At 40.2% G+C, this 16,245-nt stretch overlaps 1 protein-coding gene across 2 annotated transcripts; it reads left to right on the plus strand.

Annotated features, from left to right (window-relative positions):
* The first annotated feature begins 4,450 nt into the window (after window positions 1-4,450).
* On the plus strand, window positions 4,451-10,635 carry adcyap1b (adenylate cyclase activating polypeptide 1b). Of its 2 annotated transcripts, XM_056392533.1 has the most exons (5): window positions 4,451-4,739; window positions 5,122-5,226; window positions 6,188-6,322; window positions 6,710-6,814; window positions 7,477-10,635. In XM_056392533.1, the coding sequence occupies exons 2-5, from the start codon at window positions 5,123-5,125 to the stop codon at window positions 7,658-7,660; spliced, it is 528 nt and encodes a 175-aa protein (XP_056248508.1). In that variant the 5' UTR covers window positions 4,451-4,739; window position 5,122; the 3' UTR covers window positions 7,661-10,635. The 2 variants fall into 2 exon arrangements, with proteins under 2 accessions (XP_056248508.1, XP_056248509.1); XM_056392534.1 differs by lacking the exon at window positions 6,710-6,814.
* The last annotated feature ends 5,610 nt before the right edge of the window (window positions 10,636-16,245 follow it).

Here is a 16,245-nt window from a genome sequence, read left to right on the forward strand (position 1 = left end):
AGGAATCATGTTGCGTTCAAGCACTCAGATTAAACTCGTTCTTTCGGTCTCCAACCGTCAATTAGTCGCAATACGCTAATTAACACATAATTTTGGCTCCCTTAAAACCACTTAATGTCACCTCGTGAATGTCGTCACTAGTGGCACGTTTTACACTCATAGTGAGTGCTGGAAAAGTCGTAAAGGATTAACATGATTCTGCGTAGTAGAAAAATACCGCTTCCTGGGTTTTTTTCTTAAATTGTTAACAATATTACGACCTTCCAGACTTGACTCCCAAACCTCTGTAGCGATCCAAAACTCCAGTTTGAGAAATACTAATAGCACACTGGCCAATCTCCACAAATAATAACATGTGTTTCTTATTTGCTGCTGTCTTGCACGGCTGCAACTAACGTTTATTTTCATTATCAATTAATCTGCTGATTAATATTGAATGATTCACTATAAAATGGAAACAAAATTGTGAAAACGCCGGTTTTGCACAGTCAAAACTAAATTAATCGAATTGCTTGTTTTGTATGACCAATGGTCAAAACCCTTCAACTTGCCTTCGTGTAAAACAGAGAAAAATGGGCAATTGACACCATGTGAGAAGCTAGAAATATTCAATGTTTAGCATTCATGCCGGCATGTGATATTTTTTCCGATAACACTTGAACGTCACGTCATCTCCTATTGAAAGGTTTTCCCGTGTGCCCAATATGGCCGACATCCCTGTCTGATAGAGGAGGAAATCCACCACCTGGCTCCGTCACAAACATAAAACTGTCGTATTATTTTTTCCCACTAAATACAGTAATTTAAATATATTCTTAAGTTGTTTAATTAAGACCTAAATAGCAACACTGTATTGACCCGTTTAGTCTTAAAACCTTATTCACAATGTGCAGGAATCTGGCGCCCTCTAGGTTTTATACGATGTTGAATGGGTTTACGTAGGCTATTTACTTAGACTGCAGTTGAAGTACAAGTGCTCAAATAAAGGCTGCCTGCAGCATAGACTGTAAAACAGTCTGCAGTTAACACATGTTGTATGACAGGCTATATTTAACTTCCTATGACTTCAGTCCTGTAACATTTCTGAAAGGAATTAAATTGAGCCTAGGCCTATATGATTGATATGGGTAGTTAAATGACAAGAAGAAAAGCCTGGGGTGAGGCTGTTGTGCATATCAAACACCTTGCATCAGCAAAAATAATGACAGGTTGAACGGGTTTAACACTGCAGGTTCAGTATATACGTGAGACCTGATTTTCTTAAGTGATTTCCGAAGTGATTTGCTGACCCCTACTGAAATTGACTGCTGCACTGCAAGCTTCCCCTGGGGGACTTCTCCTGAAAAGCTGCTCCACCCACACAGAGATACAAACTGGCTGATTGAAAGTTCTGGTAGGATAATTACTTAATATCGTAATTATTAAGATCTTTTGAGGGTTAATGGCAGGTATACTTGTGTGATGTGAGCGAATAGAGTTGTAGTGTTTATGAGTGGTTCCCAACCTGGGGGTTGAGACTTCCACAAGTGGTCACAAGATAAATCTGAGAGTGATGCAAGATTATGGAAGATTTTAAAAGCTCAAATAAAAACAAAGAAATAAAGTGAAATACAATGCACATTATAAGTTTCATATTTTCATATTATGATTCACTGTGTTGTGATTTAAATGACAGAATGTGTTTTTTCCACACCCTCTCAAAATGTTTTCGAGTCAGATGCCCCTATCAGCAGGATGACATCATTTGTCTGTGCCTTTCAAAATCACTGTTAAAATAAATCTGTTTAATGTGACAACACCATATGGTTCATGTTTAGTTGAGAACATATATAAGCATAAGTTGTTTGGGGTACTTGCTTAAAGACTGATGCTGTTGTTCTACTTCGAAAGATGGTCTCCATAATAATAATTTAAAAAACACATAAAGGATACATTTAAAAAGAAATATATATCGTCGCTGTTGGTCAGAGACGTCTTGGCCCATAACCATTACTATTTTTTTTTTTTAATAATTAAGGACCACAATATCTTAGTTAAAAGCTGTTGTTAACACTTTTCATTGGTTAAATGTTTGTCAAATCTAGACACAGCTGTAAAGGGTGACCAATAGCAGTGATTTGTGAAGAAAATAAAAAAAAGATGAAATATGGAGATAAGAGGTTTACACCCATTACAATGTTACAATGTGTATTGTACTTCACTTAATTTCTGATTTGTTTTCATTTAAGCATTTTCAATCTTCCATACAAGATGTTGCACACATTTATATTGATTTTGTCAGACGTTTCTCTAATATTTGCCTTTTTATCTTGTTAAATATTGATCTTTTACCTCTTCATGAGCAGTTTAGAGAAGGAAATCAGTCTTTTCTGCTCACAACTCACAGCTAAGATATATGCAACCTGTGACAAACAGCCAATGTACATCTTCATTTCAATGGGTCATAATTTTTATATACAGTCTTGGTTGGAACCAATGGCCTCTATGAACCTATGTCAAGCCCACAATGCAATAGGGTAACAAACCCAATTTAGTCCAATAGTTTCATCCAAATTTTCACCAGGACTGCCTCTTTTTTCCTTTAACAAACAAAAAATTTAAAATAAGTACACCATTAGAATAACTGTAAAGCTACAATAACCATATACATTGTGCAGTTTTGGCTTTAAGTCTTTTTTTATTTTATTTTTTTTATTCTTTTACTAAAGACAATTCCGTGTGCAGCTGACAGGGTAAAGCATACAGTTGTTCTGCTGTGAAAGCTCACAGAACTGTTTCAGGTTGTGCTTATTTACATGGTGACGACCAAATGTAGGTGAGAGGGTTTACTCATCTTTTCCTCTTCTCTGGTGTGTGGACTGGTGACGATGAATGAACCTCAGCGGAGAGCTCGCATGTTTCTCTGCTCTCCTCACGATGGCGCCGTTTGCTTAGACTACCGAGCTGCGCCTCTACACCTGCTGTACCAGGCCTAATATTAGTAGTCTGCTCCAGTTAAAACATATGAGGTTTAAGTTGAGCTCTTCATAGGAATCACGCCCCGCGAAGAAGAAGTGGAGGATAGGCCCCCTCTAGCGACTGGCTCTGTTCGTCATACTGCGTCAGAGTAAACAAAACGCTGACGTGAGTCTCTCCTCTTTGGCAAACTCTTCAATTGGTTGGTGAGTTATAGGTGTGATTCAGTGCAAAATCAAAAGGTGCGGTGACCTCCAGTTGCTGATCTCAATCAGGCCTCACACAGGCTCGTCCAAATTAAAAGTCTCATAACTTGCATCCGACACACTATGTTGTAAGCCATTAGTTTTATACTATGTTATGAATATTAATGTCAAGTGTATACTTACATTTTAATTAACTGTATTATTAGCAAATAATAGATAGGAAATTAAAGAGAAGTTGCAACCATAAAGATGTTCGACTCAAGTGCCAGAAATTAGGCTTCATCAGCCGAGTAGTATAGGGGGAAAGAATTAGGCCCAACTTCTTCTTTGGTTATTTGCCACATACCTCACAGTATAGCTACAAGCCTTTTCTTGGAATTTTTCGTTTTAACGTATCAATCAGCGTATTATAGGGATCCAGACAATTTCCGAACAATGTTGGGAAAATGGGTGAATCGTTACTAAAGCCACGTAGGACGATAGCTCTCTGAACCGACATCCTGCGTCACCAGCCTGTGTTCAAATCAGATTATGTGCCTCGTTTATTTCGACAATCTAACGGATAGGCCGGAGACTTAGCGCTGTCATTGCATTGGCCATTAAAGCCACCACCACTCCTTACCCCCCCCCCCCTTCCCCCGCGATAATATCCAATGAGCAATTATTGGAAATGATTAGGAAAAGTGACTGTAAAGTCAGAAAGCCGCAATTCGAGAGGATTCATTTCAGCACCGGACAGCTCCTGACTCCCCGGAGGCCTTGAACTTGGTCAGCGGAAGCCTGATTCCCCCTTCCATCAAAACCAGTCACATGAAACCACCACCACCAGCGAAGACGATCACTTCCCAGTTTAGTCATAATCATAAAAGCCTAATTGGACTTATTGATGACGTGTGTGTGTGTGTGTGTGTGTGTGTGTGTGTGTGTGTGTGTGTGTATGTGTGAGGGGGGAGGGCTGGGCAGTCGCGGTCACGGTGACGAAAAAGAATTGATTTGTATTTGTCCTGTGCAAAGTTCAAGAATTCATGTGTGTGCATTCACAACCATTTCTTTTTTAAAGAAGAAAGTTTGGAAGTAAACTTCAATCTTAGGAGGGAGGTGGGGGTGAGTCTGACAGATGCATCGATGAGGAAGGAACTGTAGGCCTACTATTATATTCCGGGAGGAAGACTTGATGACGTCTATAGCATCCTTAATGTGACTTATTGGAGGGGGGAGGAGGAGGAGGGGGGGGGGGGGGCATGGCTTACGATACATGGATAAAAATCCAAGGCAATCACAGCACAGGACAAAAGTTTAGAGCAACGATATGTAGACGAACATACAGCGCACCTTCCCACCGAGTTTTTGTTTGCCTGCGTGACTAGTTGGGTCCTTTGAATTGTACATAAAAGTGAGCTAGACTGTACTGAGGGGAACATAAGGAGACGACGGAGGCGCTTCAGCCAGGAAAGAAGTGCCGTGAGAAAGATACCGTCTCTCTCTTTCTCTCTCTCTCTCTCACACACACACACTATACCACAGCCGCGCCCGGATCACATCCTACAGCACAGCGCTCTCCCTGCTCTCCTGCTATAGGTATGTGCTTTATCTGCGGATTGACGGGGAGCGAGATAAAGTAATGGAAATAATTCTTTTTTTCCCCCTGCATGGAGATCTGGTGTTTTTTTTTTAATGACTTTGGCTCTGCATGCAAAGGATTCGATGTCAATACCACAGTTAAACTTTTACGAAACGGGAGGAATAAAACAGAGAAATCTTTTTTCTTTGTTGTTGTTCTGAGCAAACGGACGCTGCGTTTATCCAGTTAATTGAAATTTATATTCGATCCAGCTTTTTGTTGTTGTTTGTAATTAGGGAAGTAGCACAGCATGTGGATTTGATAGAACAAAGAGTGAGCATGTTGTTTCTATAGGAGTGACTAACCTGTTTAATGTTACTGTTTTTCATATTCTAACAGCATGGCCAGTTCGAGTAAAGCGACTTTAATCTTGCTCATCTACGGAATCTTAATGCACTACAGCGTCTTCTGCACACCTATCGGACTAAGTTACCCTAAGATTAGGTAGGTGTTTGCGCTTCATGCAGCTTTATAACCTCATTTTTGCCTTTATTCATTTATCCATTTTAAATGCAGCTGAAATCCATTTACTTAAATGATGGCATTGCATTGTGATTAACTATGAAGTGATTGGATTTGTACATTTTGTTTCAAATAACTGTGCGTAATTGCGCACAAACCATGCGCGCAATTTTTAAACTGAGAATTGAGAAGAATAACAAAAGGAAATATTTCAACACACACAAAATGCAAATCTCGTGTGGAAAATGGTTATGGAGATTGCATGGAAGTCTCTGTCCAGTGGGACGGTTCACAGAACTCCCCTTATTAAAAATGAGAGTGCAGTCAATGCAATGGATAGCCCTGGGGATGACGGTGGACTGGCGTCACCAAGGAGAGGCGAGGCAAAACGAATAGGAGAGCTCCATGCGTTTAAGATTTATTCTTCTTTTTCTGAAAAAAGCATATCCAGAATTTGGGCGTGGTTCTTTCGTACTGATTCTAATTTTTTTCTCTGCTGATTGCAGCACTCTTTTAATGAAAGTGTTGGCTCCACGCCTACACTAAGCGTGATCATTTTCACACCCATTGTTTCGATCTTTAAATAATTAATGAGTCTGTAGCCTCTGTTTAGAGCAGAAGCACCAAGTTGGAATTAAAAACATATTTTAAAGATTAAATAATGAATTTAAAGATAGAAAAATAAAGCTGTACACATTTAACACGTTTCAAAACATTATCATCATTATTATTATTATTGGTCAAATTTAAATAATTCGTTTTCTAGTTTTATTTAAAAACACCCTCACGTTCTGCTTGGTATTTCGTTTACTTTGCTCTGTCTCTAATGCATTTTAACCTCCCACTGATTTTAGCAGATGCAGACATTTTGGCATTCTTTCACTCCTGCGTCCCACTTGTGCACAGATCAGATTTGTGATGAATGCTCCTTCCTCTTCTGCAGACTTGAAAACGACGCCTTCGATGAGGATGGGAATTCATTATCCGACATGGGTTTTGATAGCGATCAGATTGCTATACGAAGCCCACCATCCCTAAACGACGACGCGTACACTCTATACTACCCAGCAGAGAAAAGGTAAATGTGCTTCCACATCACAGTTTAAAGCCTTTATAGAGCTGGATTCCATTCTGATGACTTTTTTGCTGTTTGCGATAATGTTTGCTTGCTTTGTTTTTTTTTTCTCCCAGAGTTCCTCATGTTATTTGTTCAGTGTTATTTTCATACGGAGTAGCCTAAAATGTTGTTTCCAATACTGTTAACACTGAGGAGAAAAAAAGGTTGGCACATACGGAAGGATGTAGCCTGTGTGTAAAACGGCTCTGAGGCTGCGATTTAATGCACCTGATGTGATATTGGAGCTGAGGGTGGGTGGGGACATTTTAGGCTACTTTTGATCATTTTGTCTGCGCTTTTTTTTTTAGTCACTGATGATCTATGTGTTTTGGCGTTTTATCATCTCAGACCAGAAAGGCATGCTGAGGAAGAATTAGATAGAGCCTTGAGGGAGATCCTGGGTCAGTTAACAGCGAGACATTATCTGCATTCTCTGATGACAATTCGTGCAGGGTAAGGGCATTTCTTATAAGCGTTCACCTGCAGTCATCTTCTTTTTTTTTTTTTTTTTTTAAATGTTCCTCAGCTGCACAAGTTCCGGCTGCTGAATCACTGTCTGTCATTTTATGTGCGTGTTTTTTTTTTTTTTTATCTCTCCATGTAAAAAACAAAAAAAAAAAACAAACAAAAAATCGTCTTGATATTTTCATTCCACCTTTATGTTTTGTGTTTCTTTGTTGTGGCGTGGCACTGCGTTCATCATTAACGAATGAGGGTCAGTTTCCTGAGACTAAAATACACTGCGGTTTATTTATATGTGATTAATCTATAAATTGATTTTTTTGTTTGCCCGAGCACTGTTGAAAAATCCTGCGTCACATTATGCAATGGGCTCTGAATGAATAATTAATAACTTTTCTAAAACGCTTAAATCACTGTTTCTTTTACACTTTTCTTGCTTGCCGCCTTGATTTCAAACGAAAAACAGGATGAAAGGCCCATAAATGCATTATTAATGACTGTAGGCAACTTTGAATCATGGCAAGAAGGAGAGATTATCAAAGCTGGTGTAAAATGAGAAAGAGCAGGAATCTGTTGAGCAGTGGAAGTGTGCAGCTTTAACTAATATGCTGTTTTATTTTTTATTTGTTCTTTTGTTTGTTGTTTTTTTTCAGTGAAGACAACAGCATGGAGGACGAGTCAGAGCCCTTATCCAAAAGACATTCAGATGGGATCTTCACCGACAGCTACAGCCGCTATAGAAAGCAGATGGCCGTGCAGAAATACCTGGCAGCGGTTCTGGGAAGAAGGTACAGACAGAGAGTTAGGAACAAAGGACGTCGACTGGCTTATTTGTAGCGTTGTTAAAGCGCCCAAACTGCCCTCCTGTGTATATACATCCAGTCGTTAAATCAAAGTCATTCAGATATATCTGACCAACCAGTGGATTGCGCCTGTGTTCTTTCAACATGTATTTATGTATGAAGTAAAGCCATTAAAATGAATATTTTAATAATAATATCGTTTTTTTTCTTTTTGTACAAAAGCACTTGATACCGCACAGTTATACTTTGTGGACCAATATTTTATTTTCATGTTCAGATGTTGAAAACAAAACAAAATGACTAAAAAAAAAAGGAATTAGAAAAAAGAAGATAATTGTGCACCTTCAACGTTATGCGCTTGAAATCTTTAAAGGTCATCTACATATGCAGAAAATAAATAGATTTTAAAAAGACAATCAAAGTATTGAATGTTATACTTATTTTTGTAACCAACGTTCTATTTTTTTAGTGTTGTTTGTTTTCCAAACAGGCCCAAAGAAGCAGTGAGCATGCTATGTGAGGCATATCCGGCTTATCCTAAATGATAGATGTTGCCCTTGTCCACCCTTCTCCACGCTCCCTTAATGGGAGCTCTGTGGGTTTGTATAGCTTGCTGCCCCTCCAGGGGAATTCAGATGGCTTTTGTTGTACAGCCTCTCATTTGGTGGTTAACTGATTGACTTACACGCTCATTTGTGTAACTGGTGGTGGTAAAAAAAAAAAAGAAATCCAACCCCTCTTTTAAACAGAAATTTCATCGCAGGCTTTTGAAAGGGCATCACTGCCTTTCCTAAAGATGAAGGAAGCACTCAAGTTGCTGTTCACAGTATGCGGCAAACACTGCTTGCTCACTTGCCTCAAAGTCATCCACTGTAGGAGATCAATCGTGCTCGACAGGACTGTTTAAAGAATGTTCCATATATGTGTGTGTTTTGTACAGTATCGAAAACGACACAGTGCACATATTCATCTCAGTGTTGTCTGTGTTCAGTCAACAGAACTATTTGGAAGAATGTGCTTCAACTGTTGATTGTATTTGGGCAGCACTAGGCTACATATACTCAGAAAGGACCCAGAACATGTAAGAAGCAGGAGATGAAGCATTTTTTTTCTTTTGAAAAGAGGTGGAGAGGAAAGGTAGCATCTGAGTTCCAGCTAGGGATATTTAATTCATATTTCTTATTTATTGGTGCATGCACACCTTGCTTATTTTTTGCTAAGACACTGCATGCCATCATGCTTTTTTTTTTGGATTGTCCTATTTGGGAGGTGGGCTGTGCTAAGCCTATTCCAGACGTGTTTGAAATGTGGAGGAGGAGGGCTAGATGTGGTGGAAACTGGTACTGCACTGACTTGTTGAATTTTTTTACCTCCCCTGCTGCTTGCATTGTGGATATCATAAGGCAAAACACTGGACTCCCTTTTTTTTGCTGATTGCCTTTGTCCTCGTAACAGTTTTTTAAAGTTTCTTTTGCTTCTAGATCACCGTGGTAAATTGTTGATATGACAGTGCTGTGATTCAGTTGTTAAGACGAAGCTGATCTGTGTTAGATATGTACTGGTTGGTACTGTGCAGTGAGGATGTGACAAAGAGATGAGGAGAGTGTTAGGAGAGAGAGAGAGAGAGGTATGCATGGAGAGGAAGAGAGAGAGAGAGAGCAGGAAGCAAAGAGAGACTGTGTGTGTGTGTGTCAAAGAGAAAGCAAAGTAGGCTGTTACATTAGAGACAGGTTACAGCACCCATGAGCCAGAGAGAGGTTGTCACACCTGAAACGAATAGGAGGTGGGAGCTCCGTCACCGCCGCCTCACCTCACCTGCCAAAGTTAAATCAGGGTCAATGAGTCTGATGGAAAATATTGGACGTTGAATTCCCTTCACTTTGGTTTCAGCTGAAGCAAGATGCGAGTGAAGCTGGACGAGGCCACTCAATTGTTTCCTTCTCGCACTAGAACAGAGGTGAATGAAAAATTCAGCCCTCCGAGCAGAGGGATCTTCCCACTGACTTTTATTGGAGAGATATCTCATTTATTTATTCAATATTATGCAAATGCAGCTTTATGTACCCCTGCAATCCAATCAGTGGCCTGTGCCCCCCCCCCAATAGAAACTATCAATACACTCTTCCTTCAATTTGGCTTTATCCTACAGGCTTTGTGTGAATGTGTGAATGTGTGAGTGTGTGTGTGTGGATGTTTGCATACTGGTGCGCATTTGTGTTTATGTGTGAGTGTATTTAATATCCGTTTGTGTGAATGAGTGACTGAACGCGCACGTGGAGGTGGAAACAGCTTTTGGCTTTGGTGCCTTGCTTCGATGTGAGAAAAAAATAAAACAAAAAAAAAAAAACAAAACAAAAAAATTCGCCACAAGTGACAGATGGCAATTTTAGTGGCCCTACAATGCTGCAGTCCATTAGCTTACATTGAAACTTCCTTTTACTCTGTTTAATTGCTCGGCTTAGTCTGCCCCAACAGTAGTAGAATTAGGCTTTCTTTTTAAAGCATGGCCAATGAGTTATTGAGTAAAAAAAGAAAAAATGAATAGGATGTATATGTTGATGGAGCAGGCAGTGTGTATGTGTGTGTGTGCATGAGTTTGGGGTGTTCAGTGTCTGTGAGAGTTGTGAACAATGACCAGTGTTTGTTATTGTTGATTATGAGGTGTTGTTGATTATTTTGATATTGGTCCATAATTTATTAATCCGAAAACAGCACCAACATATTATTTACAACTATGTGCATCACTATCTAGAATAAAAAGGGGTTCAGAAGAAGTAAAAGAGATTTTGTTCAGATCATAGAAAATGCCTGTTGTTGATATTTCTGAAAGCGCCAAACGCCTTACTTCAATGTTTAATCTCTTATCTATCTGAAAACAATGTGTTTTAAAGGTGAACATTAGTACAAGTGACATCGTTATACACACAGGAGTCCTTATATGGGGTTTTACGTTTCTCAATGTTATGAAAGTGTTGTAAGATTTGTATGAATAAATTTTTGTAAACAACATTTTCTAATCAATGTCTAATCTTTGAAATACATCATCTGTAAGGTCGCACATATGTTGTAAAAAAAACCAAGACAGCGCAGCCAAAGACAGAGAGCTATGACACAGATCCTGACTACAGACCTTTTGTTTGCAACCTACATCAGAATCGAGCTTAAATCTTCCGTCATAAGTTGAGTTTACATGATCACCAAGGGCCACATATTTGTCTGAGCAGAGGTGTTCTCCCGAAACAAACACAAACCTCAAGTCATATTACAGAAATGAAAGTGAAACATCCTTCAGCAGCAGCTCTGCTCTTCTCCACTGGGTTAAAGTCCTATCAAGTTAAATTTATCTTTCCAAAGCCAAATCAACAGACACGAAACAACAAATCTGAGAAACCCACAGCACTGGGCACTTTGAAGATTTGGTTTAACCTGTCAGCAAGCGGCACTTTGATTGCATCATAAACAAAAAGCAAAGCGAGGTGTATCTGGTGGTCTTTTATTGATCAGTCCTTGTCACATAATGACATTTCCAGGTGGATTTAGAATTTCAACCTACAGCTTATGAAATGAAAATGGGGTAAATACGCTTAAATAAATGCACCTGTAATTCAAACCGAAGAACCATCCACCGTCTCCAAGGAGCTCGTCAAGAATAGCTACGACCCTGGACTGAACAGCAGAGCTCAGAGATATTCCCTCCTCCTGGAACCGCCTTTCTGTCTTTCTACTCACTCCATCCTTGGCCTTGGAAGTGCAGCTGTGTCCCACGGGAGAGGAGGATGGGTGTGGCAAAGGAGTGTGTGTATGTGTGTGTGTGTGTGTGTGTGTGTGTGTGTGTGTGTGTGTGTGTGTGTGTGTGCGTGTGGGTGTGTGTGGGTGTATGTGTGTGTGATCTGATCTTCATCAGCCAGCAGGAGTGTGTGTGTGAGTGAGTGCACATGCACCAGAGCTCGACTAACCCAATCAGAGAAATGTTGCATGGCAACGGTCCACAAAGGGACACGGTTATGTATATGTATGTGTCAAGTGTATTTGGATGTGTGGAAAGGGAGTGAGATAGAGGGATTGTGTGTGTGTGGTTGTGTGTGTCACTGTGTGTGTGTGTGTGTGTGTGTGTGCGCGTCTATTTGTTTGCTCTACACAGGCAGACCTTGAGCAGGCTCTGCATTGGGATGGGGTTATACATTAAATCTTACATTTGTGTACACACACTCTCCCTGTAGAATAGAAGAAGTACAGATAGTCTCTCACAGATACTGTAATAACACCAACAGTCACTGGCACTGATGGTAAATATGATTAATGAAATCCAACAAAATGAATTAGCCACAAGAAACTGCCACACACTCACATTCTGAGACACACACCTTTGTTTCTTCCCTGAGGGAAGTGATTCATGGGAGTCGTCCTGTTGCTATGAAAAGCCTGACAGATTGTCAGTTGTCAGTGTTTGAGCGACCTGTGAGAGATAGGACGTCCCCATTCTTTATTTATCCCTCCCTCCCCCCACTTTTCCTTCTCTTCAGCTGTCAAGACACAAAGCTGGCTTAGTCCTCTTGACAAGCAAAGATTCCTAAATTTCTTCTCTCACATTTTCTGTTTTTTACAAAAGATATGAAGACATGAAGCAAGCGAGTCAAGTGAAATGTGTTGTATGTTAAAAAAAAAAAAAATATGTATTCAGAAATAAATTTGATTTGATATTCACACCCTCATACGCCCACAAGGGGATATTGAGACAAGTGCTCCAATTTGTTTGCGCAGCATTAGGCTATACATGAGGGGCCACCCAGAGCCAACTTGTATATAATGTACATTAATGCCTGAATCAATAAAAGAACGCTCCTCCTTCCCCATAGCCCCACATCATCGCTCCTCTGTGGGACGCATCACTCCACTTCTTATCTCCCCATTAGTGTCTTCGAGCTGTTTTTCAATTGATTCTGAATTTTTCATGACAGTGTGTGACTTGTTTTGTTGGCAGTTTCTTGGAGGGAAAATTGGAAGACGTCCAAAATTTAGAGCTGTGAAAACAGAGAAGAGTCATACACAGCTTTTGATCATATTCCCTCTGCCCTACTATTCCTCTAGACACGTCTTAATCACGTATATCGTGTTAGAGGGGGGAAGGGGAGGTTGTGTTCAGGGCTTTTCCTGTGGGGATACCCATACTTCCTCCCCCAGCACCACAGCCACACCCAGTTTTCTTTGTCACCATGGATCTGATGAGCGTGTCAAGCCAGAAGTGTGTATGCATGTATAATACAGATTTATTGCCTGTATGATTAACATTTCTGCCTTTCCCCTCAGTTGTGTGCGTGCATCCATCTATTTACCTACAACACAAACACTGCCCCCTCTTTCTCCCCTGCCGTCTCTCTTGCGTGTCAGGGTTAAGAATACAGCATTCACAAGAGAGGCCCAGACACAGCAATGATGCAATCACACATACCTCTTTGCATTTCACCTCATGAATCATTCAGTCGTCAAGTTTGGGGGGGGGGGGCAGTCTGGTCATGCCAGCAATGAAACCCTTGACTGTGGCAGCCCTGAAGTCCCCCACTCCCCTCTCCCTTAAATTCCATCTTGTGGTGGGCTCGGTCACATCTACCATTAAGCAGGAGGCACTCTCTGGTGAACAGCATCCCCTGTGGGAGCAGCGAGAGGGGGAGAGAGACAGAGGAGGAAGAAAATAGGAGACGTGGGCAAGGGTTTGCAGACATGGACCACTGATCAAGAGTTGCTTCTGGCTTAGAGGGAAACACTTTACCTGAGCTGCTTGAGTAATCATGGGTAACCAGAACTATCCATCATTTATTATGAGGTTATATCGCAAGGAAGGAAAATGACCATCTCAAATGTCATTTTCTCAGCTTCTGTATGTGTGTCTCCATGTAACCTAAAAAAAAACAAGATAATTCTTTGTTCATCTTGAAGGGAATTTTTGTGCCAGAATGTTTACATGTACAGGTAGCAAAACAAATATGTGGCAAAAATAAAAAACTATATAAAATAAAAGATTAACTGTAACAATATAAAAAAAACTAAATACAAATGTTCATTCATACAATGTATGAATGAACATATGGGGTTTTGATGACAATGTTACAAATTATAAATAATTAATTAACTGTACAAACTACAAGCAAAGAATTAAGGATGAATAGCATCATGCTTTTCGTCACTTAGAGAACAGAGAATATAATTATTCAAATAAATGATCATTAAAGTAAAAGTGTCAGTAAGTGACATTTAAGTGTCATTTTTTTTTAGGCCAACACAACATAGCCTACATGTTTTAGCAAACAGTTGCCTATTTATATTTCCAGAAGAAACAAAGCAACATTAGCTTTCATTTGGAGTTTCTATCCACCTGATGAATGTAATTCCCATATTCACTCTCCTTTGAGCTCCGTTTCGTTCTCTACCAACTCCTGTGGGAAATATCTGGCTCCTTAGTTGTTCAATGCTCCATCATATTCACCAGCTAGTCCCAAACTTTGTCTGATGTTTGGAACTGAGTAGGTAGTGTACAGTATTATCAGTTTTTTGCTGAAAGAAAGCAGCTTGCTGCAGCGGGAAACAATGCTCACAAGCCTGAAAACAATATATTAATGTTGTGGGCTGTACAACCAAAACAATGGGCGGATAGATTTTCTATGGGTTTGTCAGTGCAAACAACCCCTTTCACATTACATGCAATCATTTGATCTAGTTTAATATAAAACATAATGATGATGAGCTTTAATGAATTTGTACAAGAAAATTAAAATAGCACCAGTTGAAGTCTTCCCTTAGATGCTCCAACTATCATACAATTACATTTTTTTTTTTAAAACTTGGGTTTAATACACATGGGTGCAGGTTTGCCTGATAGCACTTGTAAAGGATGAAGAAAGGATGCCCACAGAAAATAATGTGATGACCACATTACTAACAGCTCTGACGCCATCTGATTTGCCCTGCGGTGGTAAATCCAGTCTAAGTGTTAAATCAAACATGAGCATTAAGAATAGTTTGCAAATACAGCCTCCATTTAAATACTATGCGCACTATTTCCCTCACATCTTATTCCATTATGGCTGAGGATCCTGAACCCTAATTTGTTAGCACGCATTTTTAACAAGCTTATCCTCAGAACTCCCATTCCCTCTAGTCAGTGGTAAAAACGGAGCTTGTGGCTCTGTGCTGTTTAACATCAAACACATTTCTTTAAAGCTGCCTTCTCCCAACGTGGATCTCCAAAATACATGAACAGAGAGCTGCTGTGTCCCGCGTGCTTCTCAAAATTTCTGTCGATAACAACGGCAGTGGGGGGGGGCGCACCAGCAGGTGGGCCTGCTGGCTTTTGAACTTCCTGGAGTGTGGGTGACTTGACTTCACAAGGAAGTTGTTGTATGAATCTCAAAAGTCAGCAGTTGAAGATATTTATTTTTTTTTTTTTTGGAAAGCATGTCACGGACTACAGCAGCCACACTTCACACATGCTGACCTTCAGAGTTCAGTGTGAGGTGAACAAACGAACACCTTGCAGCTTTACTGAGTCTTTTATTTTGCCTGTAGCTCAAACACTCATAGAGCTCATTCTGGATTGGGCGAGGCTGTGCAAACACTGAATAATGTATCACTGCCGGAGCAGTTAGGTGTGAAAACTCACTGAGATTAGTGAGAAGAAACATGCTCGTGCTCTTTTTATTCTCCTCTCCGTCTCTCTCACCTGCCTCCAAATGAAGAGGAGAGACAGCCTATTACTCCTTCCCCTGCAGATATCCACTGTTGCATCTCTTTCCACATCATTCACCCTCGCACTTCTCTAAAGTTGTGACATCTTTCCTGAATGAGATGAGTGTTAATGAATGGAGAACAGTCGAGAGTAGAGGGAGACGCTTGTCAGGTTCAGGCTTCATGGGTTATATGCTCATGAGAGTCAAATTTATACACTGACACACAGCTTGTGGTTATGTTATCTTGCTTCTTTGCTTTTAATGAACGCATTATAAGTGTGTGTGTGTTTGTGTGTGTGTGTATTGTGGTGAGGAGTGCCTTAATATGTCAAAAATATTGGCAAAGACTGTATAATACATGGAGATGTACTAGTTCTGCTTCTAAGGGCACAACTCTACACATAACTTCTATGAACAATGACACACAACAAGTGACTGAAGGAAAAGTTGCTGGAGAATAGAGAAACAGCTTTTTACAGCTTTTAAAAGAAAGCACATCAGTACAGTGATGTTATTTCAACATCTTTTGTTCATAATGGGAACGGTTTCTTGTTTTAACATCCTTGTATGGCCTTTGTAGAAGCATCTTCTACCTTCTTATAAACTTCTCACACTTTCAAGCTTTCACGTACAGAGATCCTAGAGATCGCTTCATCCCGAACCTCACATGCACGCCAAAAGGGTAAGCGTTCGCTTTGAGAGGCGGCGGCACAAAGCAGGCACAAGCTTTCCCTGTCTTTTTATACATATTCAAAACAAAAAAGGTACCGTCTGTCACCGCGCAACACGTAACTCTTCTGGAATTATCTGTGGCAACTCTATAAAAAGCCGTGCGATAAGGAGAGGTGTGAGTGGGAAACATAGGGAGACGAGGCAACCAACCAGGCTCTTCATTCAC

Source organism: Seriola aureovittata, chromosome 12, assembly GCF_021018895.1.
Source record: "Seriola aureovittata isolate HTS-2021-v1 ecotype China chromosome 12, ASM2101889v1, whole genome shotgun sequence".
Taxonomy (NCBI): domain Eukaryota; kingdom Metazoa; phylum Chordata; class Actinopteri; order Carangiformes; family Carangidae; genus Seriola; species Seriola aureovittata.

Coding starts and splice junctions, on each gene's coding strand:
- adcyap1b (XM_056392533.1), top strand. CDS start 5,123: ATGGCCAGTTCGAGTAAAGCGACTTTAATCTTGCTCATCTACGGAATC. Junction 6,323..6,709: donor TACTACCCAGCAGAGAAAAG/GTAAATGTGCTT, acceptor TTATCATCTCAG/ACCAGAAAGGCATGCTGAGG. Junction 6,815..7,476: donor CTGATGACAATTCGTGCAGG/GTAAGGGCATTT, acceptor GTTTTTTTTCAG/TGAAGACAACAGCATGGAGG.